At 38.0% G+C, this 12,327-nt stretch overlaps 2 protein-coding genes across 4 annotated transcripts in view; one reads left to right on the forward strand and one right to left on the reverse strand.

Moving 5' to 3' along the window:
* The window catches only part of LOC134747452 (dystrophin), a 628,976-nt gene extending 623,272 nt beyond the window's left edge, over positions 1-5,704 (forward strand). For all 3 annotated transcript variants that reach the window (XM_063682144.1, XM_063682104.1, XM_063682221.1), the window contains 5 exons: positions 119-259; positions 820-946; positions 1,101-1,229; positions 1,583-1,718; positions 3,532-5,704. In XM_063682144.1, coding sequence (XP_063538214.1) covers positions 119-259; positions 820-946; positions 1,101-1,229; positions 1,583-1,718; positions 3,532-3,641 — 643 coding nt within the window. In that variant the 3' untranslated portion in view covers positions 3,642-5,704. The remainder of the gene's footprint in view (positions 1-118; positions 260-819; positions 947-1,100; positions 1,230-1,582; positions 1,719-3,531) is intronic.
* Positions 5,705-8,775: 3,071 nt separating this feature from the next.
* Positions 8,776-11,893, reverse strand: LOC134753612 (cyclin-dependent kinases regulatory subunit-like). The gene is made up of 2 exons (XM_063689586.1): positions 11,698-11,893; positions 8,776-10,405 (listed from the first exon to the last, which is right to left on the reverse strand). The coding sequence occupies exons 1-2, from the start codon at positions 11,754-11,756 to the stop codon at positions 10,183-10,185; spliced, it is 282 nt and encodes a 93-aa protein (XP_063545656.1). The 5' UTR covers positions 11,757-11,893; the 3' UTR covers positions 8,776-10,182.
* Between the last annotated feature and the right edge of the window lie 434 nt (positions 11,894-12,327).

Genomic DNA, 12,327 nt, shown 5'->3' on the forward strand with positions numbered 1-12,327 from the left:
TGTGGAATATGTACAAAAATTTGTACGGGGGGTCTTAGAAGGTTAAAACAAACAGATTTTGATTTTTTTTCTTACCTCGACCAGTTCTGACTTAGGTATAACTTTATTTTGTCCCCAGCGATGAGGAACATCAGCTGATCGCCCAATACTGTCACTCGCTCAACGGCGGTGGCGAGAACGAAGACGCTCCACGATCACCCGTGCAAGTCGTCTCTATCATACATCGTGAGCAGCGACACGAACTGGAGGCCATGATCAGGTAAGCTTTCAAACAATGGTGTATTCTCTGCCTCTTTGGGCGGGGACAGAAATTATTCCTTCCTGAATGCGTCCGCCGTGGGATTTATTATTCTCATCTGACACCGGGGACAATAACTTTGGCTTTCCATTATGGGTGCATGCTTGTGCTTGTTGTATATGGGATTAATAGGGAATATTTCGCGAAACTTATATAATACGAATATTACACCAGGGCACCACTACCACAATCTGAGGGTCTATCGTGAAACAAGAAAATTTCTTTATCTAGCATCTCTGCCACTTGCATATTCGAGCGATAAAGAGACAGATAGTGAATTTTTGGATTCGCATTTCCCGGTAGGTCCTCCGTAAGCCAACCGCCTTGATGCATCAATGTCATATTTTATTATCTCTGAAAACTTGTCAAAAACCTGTTTAAGTTACTCTATGGTTTACTAAAAAGGCTAGTCCTGCACTCTGGTGGCAAACATTGCAGTAATATCCTCTATTGTGTCGGAATGAAGTATCAGTGTTTTTATTCCTTATAAGTTTTTCAATGGATAACTTTGCCATTGCCAGGGAGCTGGAAGAAGAAAACGCGAGCCTGCAGGCAGAGTACGAGCGGCTGAAGGCCAAGCAGACCCCAGGGTCCACGCCAGAAGAGCAGCACGGTGTTAGCGACAACAGGAATGCTCCGGTCGATCAGGTACTAAGAAGATTAAACACATAACACGTATGTAAAACAAAAATTTGTACGGAGTTTCTTGTACTTGGCAGAGAAAAAATATGCTCTAGGTAGAAACATATTTTCAGAATGCAATTTGCTCTTCCTTCCTACAATGTTTATGGTGGTATTCCAGGACATGATGGCAGAAGCCCGCCTGCTCCGCCAACACAAAGGCCGTTTGGAAGCTCGCATGCAGATCCTGGAGGAGCACAACAGACAGCTTGAAGCGCAGTTGCAGCGCCTACGTCGTCTGCTCGATGAGGTAAGCCATCTGAACTTGGAATTTAATCTTCTCTAGAAAGGACTTGAGAATCTATAATCTTCTCCAGGACTTGAGGCACATCTTTACTCTTTTTACATAATGGAGAAAGCCGGTGAAAGCTAATTATAAAAGGTGTTCTTCTAGATTTCACTTGATAAGACGGATGATCCCTATCTACAGAAAAACCCTCGGAACACTCTGAAGGCAAATGCGTTGCAACTGGCCGTTTAAGAAATAGTGGATGCCCATTTAAGTTAAAACATTGTCGTTTTCGAAAAATTAACAGTAATCAAGCTGTTCCATTATAAGTAAGGAATGCCATTTTGACAGCTGTTTTTTTTTTTTCATTTAAGCCTACTGTGGGGTCCCCGCCGGCGCGCACAGGCGCGGGCACGGGCACGCTGCAGACTCGCGCCGTGACGGCCTCGCAGCTCGCCACCGACTCGCCCGCCAAGATGCACAACGGCCTCTACCACGACTCGCAGACCAGTGAGTATGCCTTTATGTTATTTGACACACTGGTGATTTCGAATACTACTATCAAAGATACTGGTTGAACGTCTCATAACCATTATTCTTGGTTTTTTTTCAAGAACAATTAAGCATGGACAAAATGTAGGTTTAATGTGATGGTCTCTAAAATCCAGCAAGATTAGTGAGATATCCAACGAATTATCCAGGTGGATCCGAACCCGACAGATTTGAAACCGGATTACAAATCCTATTAAAGGCGCATTATTTTTTTAAGATTGAGTTTATTCTACTCGAGTTAGCAGCTAAACACTAAAACCATTTTTTATGAAATTGGATGTATCGATTACTGAAATCCTGGGACCAATCATATAATGAGGGCTAACGCGTATGCATTCGCCGCTAGGGACACTAGTGTAGATGGTGGTCTTTTCCATAGTTCGAAATGTCAAATGTCACTTGTCACTTCAATGACTGACAGCTTTTCTATAGTCTTTTGGACCACCATCAACAGAGGCGCCAACTGGTGAGCAAAAAAACGATAGCCCTCATTAGTCATTTTTGTAAATCTACATAATTTTTTCGGGAAATATAACAGACCGAATCAGAGCTGCAGACACAGCTAGTTAATTATAAAACAAGAGTGAGTGAAGCACTTCTGAGAGTTGTTCTAAGTAGACCATTTTAGTTGGGTTTCGTTGTCCGCCATTTTGACATGCCACGTTCCCTAAGATGGCCGCTGGGCGGGCGCGGGCGCGGGGGGCGCGGGCGAGGGCCGCGAGGCGCTGGAGCGGCCGCCGCCGCCGCCGCACAACGTGCACTCCCTCATGCACTGCGCAGGTGACTTGTTGTTGAATTGACGTTGGCTGTTCTTTCAGTTTTGAAGTTTTTTTTTGCTGTCAGCCGTAGCAACTTTTAAATCAGCTGGGAATATTGAAGTTTGCTTTTTGATTGTATTTTTTTTAGTTTTTTTGCAACTTTATTCAGAGTATCTGTGATGTATATCTACAGGTGTGGCCGTAGCAATTTTATATCTTTTCTTATACAGATTACCTATTAATTTGCACAGGTTTGTTTTGGTTTTTGATGTTGTCAGTGTTGCATGGTTTTCCCGCGTGTTTTTGGATTTTTTACTGACATATTTCTTATCTGTTCATGCGAATCATGCAGGACGCATACCTTGAGGTAAAGTAAAATTGTTGTATTTATTTTGATCACAGTTTCACAGTCGAGGTCAAAAATGTTTATGGTATTGATTGACAATGTAGATTTTCGCCGGTAACTGCGCTACGTTGTATTTAATTTAAGTAAAATATTTTCCCGTAAACTTGTGCAATATTTTTTTCAACACTTGCTCGTAACGTGTAACTTATTGAACCGCTTTTAGGCTCATAATCCTAGATATTAAACGCGTGCATTTTCATTATATTATGACTTAAGAAGGTAATTGTTTGCTAATAATATGTATATGGAAACGGAGCTTTCTTAAATTTGTCGAATATATTTTACAACACGGACTGGCGGGCGCCGGCGCCCCCCGACCGCCTGCCGGGGCGAGGGGCGGCCGGCAGTATGATAGATGCAGGACTGTTACTGTTTTAACAATTAAAATTTGATTAATATGAAAGTTTCCTTTTTTTCCTCGCAAGTGTGTTGAAAAACGTCCTATTAAACGCGTGTGCATTGGTCATTACACACGTCGGCTTTCTTATTGCGCGCTCGCTTACAGCTCCCGCGCACAATATCGCATGTATCGTAACCAACGTAGCACACTTGGTATCACAATGTACATTGTACACATTAATTTACCTAGTAACGTAATTTCTTACAGATGACCTTGGGCGCGCCGTCGAAGAACTAGTATCTGTCATGTCAGAGGAGCAGACAGAGAGCACTGCACCTCCCCAATACTCCAACGGCAAACCTCCCAAAGAAAAATAAGGAACACGACCCGCGCAAATAAGGGACACGGACCGCGCTCCGAGTTGCCAGCTTTTAAAAATATTACGGTGGCCAGGTTCACCGCTTTATTCCGCTCTGGTAACACTGTTGTAATAATACTTGCTGCAATGGTAATGCTTATACTTTGTTCACCAAATTTTTTGCGTTGATGCGCGATTTATTTTGGACGTGAAATTGACGCGCTCTTGCTTGGTTTGGAGAGGTGAAAGGTACCTATTACTAACTTTCGACTCATCACTAACCTGCACATGCTATGCTACTTTATTTAAGTGTCTAACATTCCATTGCCATCTACTAATAGCGATCGAACGGTACTTCATCAAATTCTTGTACTACGGTATAAGTTAGGTCAGGAAGGTCTATGAGCTATATAACTAATTGTTATCACCAGAGGTTTGCGAGGCAGGAAAATGTCATCCTTTTCTAATCATTGGAATTGGAGAAGGACGCATGATGTTAACGAAAATTTTCTGTTAACTACCTCAAGTTTAGTTTATAGCAGCTCAGTTCGATTAAGACGATTATCGTATGCAACGCTTATTGTACGGATAAGGGCATGCCATTGTTGCAGTACAAATCGTGTTGAGTCATTCTATTCTTTATCTACTATTTTTATATAGCAACACAAAATTTTCTACTATTTTTTTATTCTTATGCGGCAATACCAACAGTGTTGCCAGAGCGAAGCGCAACGAAAAAGACAAGTAACGAGCATTTATACTGTAATGTTGTACCAAATTTGTGGATACTTGATAAACTTATCGATACATTTATTAATTGTTTAAGTACATATCTTGTTAGTACAATCTCCATTATCATATCACTTCTTGTAAATTTCCATATCATTTGCTGTGTATAAAGAAAACTGGCACGTATGACGAAAACTTAAAAGTCCATCGTTTCGTTGTGACGTCACGATGAACAGCTTAGAAGGGGCTGAAAGCTTTAATAGAATCACAATTTAGCTTTAAACTACCCTGTTTTGAGACGATTTATCATAAATCTGGCCGAAAACGAGCCCATTGTGGCCGATTAGTGGAAAATGTATTGTTATATTAGATAGAAATCTCTGTTCTTGAGCGTACAATATATGCCAAGTGGCCGTAGTTATGATTCGTTTCAGTTCGCTAGTAGTTGTAATCGTAGCCAAACAATATCAGCATTATTATGGTCTCTGTACGATAAGCCATGGTGGTTTACTGACTCCTACATTGACCTAAATATCACTGGTAAACAGTGATAAATCGCCATGGCCTATAGTGCAAGCCACTATATGCATGTATGTTATATAAACACGTTAACGAATGAATATAATATTATTAGATGAAAACTAATTGCGCAGCTTCACGCAATTTAATCGTACGATGGTTCACTTCTCTACATAACTGTACCTCGGACTGTCTAACTCTTCTTAGCGACTATAACTACTAATATATGTATCCAACTTTTTCACTATACCTAACCTCAACGGTAGGCCACGTTTTTACCTATTGTATGAGACCGTTTTGTATGTCCCATTCCGATATTCGGATTTGTAACGTGTCTAGTAAGATGCCTACCTTTTAGATAAGAATATATTGGAGAGATGACTTTTATACGAATGTTGAGTATATCTGTTGACGCTATTTTTTACAATAAGGACTTCCGATTTAACCATATCACGGTTTATTCATTTTTTTTAGCGTGAATTGGAATTCTGAATGTCAGTTTTGCGTCCCAGCGTTTTTGCCGCTGGCAACATTACGGGATTCCACTTCGCGCGACCGTTACGTTTAAATTTATTAAAAATAATTTGGCTAATATAGTATCTAAGGAAAAGCACAATTAAATATTATTTTAACGAAATGAAAGTAAATTTACACTAATATATTGTTAATAATTTTATTATATTTGTATTGATTTATGTAGAATGGAGGTTTTGTTTCGAAACTAATTATATTTTAACTTTTGGCAACTATATAAAATATTCTTCTTCCGCATTTATTTGTGTTTATAATGTTTTAGGAGTTAAATAAATCCAAATAAACATTCGGCATAGTATATATTTGTTGTTTCTTTTAGTGTAACATCCCCTTAAAAGGTAGATTAATCCTTATTCGAGAATAATCTTTCGACCACATCAGCTCTAAAGAAAATTGTATTTTATTCACAAGGCAGGTGGAAAAGTAATTTGATGCTAATTTTGAGTTGTTTTCTCATGTCAGCTGGTTGAATTAACTTCGAGTAATGATTTTTTATTGTCGCAACACATCAGTACGACAGCATACGATGGCAAACTAGAACTTTCAAAATACAACTTCTTTAGGCGCGACTAGAGTCCTCAGATTTTTTTTTCTGACGGAAGTAACGCTCAGTCAACAGCGATAAACGTCAAAGTTTTACTTCCATCGCGCGTAAAGATAACACGCACACACTTTTTTAGGGTTCCGTACAAATGGTAAAAACGGGACCCTATTACTAAGACTCCGCTGTCCGTCTGTCTGTCACCAGGCTGTATCTCATGAACCGTGATAATTAGACAGTTGAAATTTTCACAGATGATGTATTTCTGTTGACGCTATATTAACAAATACTAAAAAGTACGAACCCTCGGTGCGCGAGTCCGACTCGCACTTGGCCGGTTTTTTTTTATAATAGGTACTTATTTGACGTATACCACGTATACCTATATCAAGTGTCAAAGAACTGGCCCATAACGAGACTACTATAAGTGGCGTACTCAGAGAGGTCTATGCTCAGTAGTGGGCGATAAAAGGCTGATATGATGATGATGATGACCTTAGCGCTACTTGCACCATATCCTACTAACCCGGGGTTAAGCGGTTGAACCGTTAACACAGTGTCAAATTGTACTGGTAACCATGGTAAAAGGTTTAACCGGTTAAACCCGGGCAAGTGGCCCTTATAAAACAGTCCCCCGCCGCATCTCTGTATTCTACCTATGCTATGTATGTTCGCGAAAAACTACTGCACCGATTTTCATACAGTTTTCGCCTATCAATAGTGGTTCTTGAGGAAGGTTTGTATAATTTGTTATCCCGTTCGAAGCCGGGGCGGGTCGGAAATAAAGAAGAAATGAGTTTTAAAGTAATTTAATCGTAATTATTAACAATAAAATAGGTACATAGTACATCTATTAAGGCATTAAAGAACAACTTCGATAACTTAAATTAGTTATTTCTGTCACATCACAAAAATCAAAAACAATACATAAGGCACACATTCCATATTAAATTATAAAAAATTGAAGAATTAATAATATATATAGCTTTTTTACTATAAACTTGCAATTCAAGTCTTCTATGCAAACTAAAACGTTAACACGCTTGAGCTAAAATAATCCTTATGCAGATGCATTTAGGTTGCTATTTCACAATTCACGTTATCCAAGACGCATTGACTCTTTAGTTTATTGTGCAATTGGGGAAGTAAAAGCTACCTAGTGGCAAAATAGGGAATACTATTTGTATTCAAGTAATTCTGACTACTGCAAAGTTTCGGCTAATTCCGAAAATCACCCATAATTCCATCGCATAGTCATTTTTGTAATTACCCGACATTCTGAACTTAAGAATACACCTTACATCCATTGTAAAATTACTAATGTGGTCCATTAGGCGTCAGGCAGGCGCACAATTCTGCACAATTCATGCATTGATAAAGGCATTTACGCAATAATTATACGAAAAGGCTAAGTATAACTATTCCAAACTATTTTACACCCATAATAGATATAGATTTTTAGAATATCAATAAAATTATGTTTTTCTATAAATGCCACATTTACAAAACATTAAGACATTAAAAATATAGTTATAATTTCATTTAAATTCCAGTGTATAAACGAAGCCGCAAAAAGCCGCTCCCATACAATTGAAGTTACTCTCTCATTTTAAAACAACAAGCCTAACGGTCTGACGGTCTAGCACAAGTTGCGTTCTCGAGCGCGAATCCATACTTGAAGTCGCGCGCGAGAACGCATCTGATCCTAGCAGGTCTGATATTAGCACAGAATAAATAATAGTACTTGGTACAGAAGATTCACTCACTAACAAAACGCTTCTATTACGACAGATATGACCGCTAGGTGGCGCAAGCGCGAGCAGGCGTCCGTTCCGTACGGTGCGTGGCAACCACTATGGCTAGACACCAAAATTGGTGTGGGCCGCATGTACTTGTAGCGACGCGACGAAATCGCGGAGTGAGCAACGCCTGGTATTAGTTTTCGTTGCTAAAAATGTTAGACAAAGACATACAAAACGACTACTCACTCTTTATCTTCAATTTCTAGAAACTAAAACTAGTACCGTTTGGTAATAATACTATGTTAATGTTCATCAAATTTTCATGTAATATATGCATGTTTTAAAATGAGAGAGTACCTTCGATTGTATAGGAGCGGCATTTTTAATACAAGGCCATTGAGAATTAAATTATATTAGTATTATATTTTTAAAATCTGAATACGCAACCATCCCAAGACTGAATCAATAATATTTTAGATAAAATCACGAATTATCTATCAACTATCACATATACTCCAAGTAGCTACAATATTCAGTCGTTTAACATGTTTAAATATTTCAATACAATAAGTATTAGGAAATGAATCATAACAAATAATCCTTGGAATTAGAATATTATTCATAAATCAACAAGAGATCCCATTCTGGCTATCGTATCTTAATCTTGAACCTTATCGGAATGTAGGAAGGTTGATATTGGGCTGTAGATGTCTTTTTTGGACAGTCACCACGAAATATATCGGAGCGGCCGAGGTGCTCATATATATCTGAACCACAGACCAATCTGAATGCACTCTAGCGCCTTGTCAATATGGCGACTGTACCATGTACAATATTTTGTACACAAGGATATCACGGCCTAGGTCAGGTTAGGCTTACACTTTTTTTAATAGGCCTTTGGTCTAAGGGCTGGCAGACTCACAGGCACGCGGCCCGCGGGCCTTACACAGAAAAAAAAGTTGACGAACCAAGAAAAAAAATTCTTGAACGAAGAAAATTTGAAGGAAGACCGAAATAATCTTGAACCAAGAAAAAAGTTCTTGGTGTAAGAAAAAAAATCTTGAGCCAAGAACTTTTTTCTTGGTTCAAGATTATTTCGGTCATCCTTCAAATTTTCTTCGTTCAAGAATTTTAAACCTTTTTTTCTGTGTAAGGAGGTAGAATACGGCGACTTTTTGCAAAAGCGATTCAGTGGCGATGCAGTCGCAAAAAGGCCGCAATTAAGTCTCGATTCTGTCGCTGGTCATATACCCTGGCACACGTAAACACCGCATAGCTACTATCGCGACATAGCATCGCTACAGTCACGATACAGCCGTGATTCAGCATCGATACAATCATATATAATTCATACTCCACGTAGCTACAATATTCAGTCGTTTAACATGTACAAATACAATAAGTTAGGAAATGAATCATAACAAATACATATACGTATAGTTGGAATCTTCTCAAATAATTTTCACGCCAAAGACCGTAATATGTTAACCAAAAGCCCTTGTTCTTTTGTGCGTGCGAGTGACCATTGTGCCTGAGCGCGTAGCCACAACAACGCACCAGCTTTAGTCTGCTTGTCTGTGCCTGCACAGCCACGCCATTTTGGAGAATTTTTCACATTGCCACAGTTATTATCTATTGGATAAAACTTGTAAAACATTCGACCTCAATGATTAGATTTAAAATGATATTGCTAATTCCAAGGATGATAAAATTAATTTGCGTTAGGCTTTGTTTAGACTTTCAAATAATAAGTTTGACATAAAATTGAACATGTTTCAGAAAAAATAGTACCATTAACTTTTTTTCGAAATACCATCAACTTTTGGGTTATTTAGACTCACGAGTACCATTGAATGAGACAAAGAAACAAGTGTCCTCAGTTTTTCATACAAATTTTGGGTGTCAGTTTTGTAACGGCTCATATAAATTGTATGTGAAAATGCGTTACAAAACTGAAATTTTTTGGGGACTTTTTTTTTAATCGATCTTCTTCAGTCGGTCCCTCAATACTGAGGATCGTGACATCATGTCCTTCAGGTTCCTCCATAGGGTTCTGTTCCTCGCCAAGCGCATGGCCTCGTGCAGTTTTAATTGCATAGATGCCGTAATTTGAGCACACCATCTAGTGGGAGGAGGGCCCTGAGGTCTCGTGCCTTCAACTTTGCCCGTCATTTTAATCAATAGTCCTCAAATAACCCAAAAGTTGATGGATTTTCGAAAAAAAGTAAATGGTACACTTTTAAGTGAAAATGCCTATGTACAAAATAATGTGTTGCATTATTAGGCTGCCTTACCTCTGTGTATGTAGACGAGAGAAGACATGCGGGAATCAACTAACAACACTGGTTGTAATCCGAGTGGAGAAGAGAACCAATGCCAATTCAATTAAGTGTCAATTGTCAATGCAATGTTGATTCTCTCATGTCTCCTCTCGTCTTCATTAATATAATATATCAAACCAATTTCAAAGTTTAAACAAAACCCACCTTCTACATCTATACTTTGACAGTCGAGCTTGTATTACTATCTAACCCGTTGACCGGTGGCTGGATGTCCGTCCGTGGTCTCCGGAACAGCAGAACATGGGGCTCCGGGTTATGTACCATGAAGTGAAGCCAGCCGGGGGACTGCTGCACTCCGAGGTTCCGCCATTCTGTCTCCGTCATTAGATGGGACTTGGGCACTAGCCGAGCGATATCAGGTGGTAAGATGACATGTCTGAAATGGAGAAATATTGCATTGTGTATATTTCCACCGATGTTTATATTTTGTTTGTAATTTTTTTTCGTCAGATTCTGATAAACTTTGGTGGAAAGGAATCATTTAAAGTATGCTTGAATAATGGGAGTAATTATTCTATTCTGCGACATCGCGCAGGTAGCTGGCCGTACCTGGAGCAGAGTGGCAACGGACCGGAGAGTGGAGAAGGTTGGAGGAGGCCTTTGCCGAAAGGCAAGCAGGCAGGGAATTCAAAAGATGGGAGATAATAGAGAGATAATGTGCAACTATTCCTTGTTCAGCAAATAAAGGCTATTTTATTTTATTTTATTTATTTATTATTCTATTTTTAATTATAGGAACAGCTGTTATAGGTTGTCTTACCTTGAGGACAAATATCATTTTGAGGAACAACAGTTATTACTAATTTACTATCGGGACATATCATTTTGGGGAGCAACAGTTATTATTAATTTACTATCAGTAATAACTGTTACTAATTTTTTTTAGCCTTAACCTAACCTTAGCGTAACCTTATAGTATCATAGTTTTGCTTTTAGCTTTTAGGTAGTCACTAAGGAAGAGCGGTGTTCCTTAACACAAGTATTTATTTACTTAAAAAGGGACACCAACCTGTATTTTGTTAAAAAAGCTTGTTACTGAATAAATCATTTTTCATTCATTTCATTTTCCTCAAAATGATATTTGTCCTCAATTACTAGATATGTTTGACCTCCTGAGACCCAGTGACAGTTGTTTTGTTTTTGAGTTAAGCGAGGTTTAGACTAGCAAGACCTTGCATGCAATTTAAGTTACATTGCCGAGTACTAAAGTAAACTGTATTCAAAAGCTTGATCAGATACCGCAATGTAACGAAAATTGCATGCAAGTTAGGAGGTCATTTATGTGCCTAATACAGTTATATATTGGGGCAGTTTAAGAATAAGAATATTTATTTAAAAGAAAAACCTTATTTATTTACTGGTTATTTTCATATAAGAACTGTAAATTAAATGCAGTTGCATTATAGCTAGTTTATTAGGCAACTATTAAATACAAGTTAAAATAGACAGACTAGATAAATGTAGCTAAAATTGTCTTCTCCTACGTAAAATAATTGATAGTTTCAGTCGGATTACGTGGACATGTTGACATGAACTATCGTTTTCCATATAATCAAGACATTTTATAATGCAAAATTCATAGGCAGACATTGCGAAGAATTTATATCAGAAAAATTTATCGGCTGAACATAATCAGATATTTACTAAAACATTGAAAATATTGCTCACCTATATTCATATACGTCATCATTATATCTTTCGGAGTATTGAATCTGGTCTACGGGCATTTTGGTCACAACTTGATCAAAGTAATTATCTTATCAAGATTAAAATGTTTCGATGTATTAAACTAAATGCAAGCTTTTTTCAGCTGACTCGACTCGCTTAGAAACGTTCGTTTATCACATTCAACTTTTTCAGAGCGACCGGCAACTGTCACTACTGTCAATGAGAAACGTTCAGAACACACATTGTTGTAACTCATCAATCATTATAACCAACGTATTTTTGGTAATCAATCTGTAAAACATGTCAAATCTGTTATTCTTTTTAGATGGTATTAGTAGTATTTATTTATCTTAAAAAATTTACAATCTCCAATTTTCGTAATGAAAAAATTAGGCTTTAGGTAACAGGGACCTGTTTCAGAGCGACCTACTATTATGGAGGGATGGAATGTCAAAGTGACTTTGACATACATTTTGTGCTCCATTTCACGAAATTTTAAACCGTGTTAATTTTATAGTCAGAATAATCTATCATTAAACTGGTTTAAATAAACTAAAATTTATGAAAAGACTTATGTTTGAATGGGAAAGACTGGTGAAAGTTAATTGTATCAATACGGGTAAGTCATGA

This window comes from Cydia strobilella, chromosome 1, assembly GCF_947568885.1.
Source record: "Cydia strobilella chromosome 1, ilCydStro3.1, whole genome shotgun sequence".
Classification (NCBI taxonomy): Eukaryota; Metazoa; Arthropoda; class Insecta; order Lepidoptera; family Tortricidae; genus Cydia; species Cydia strobilella.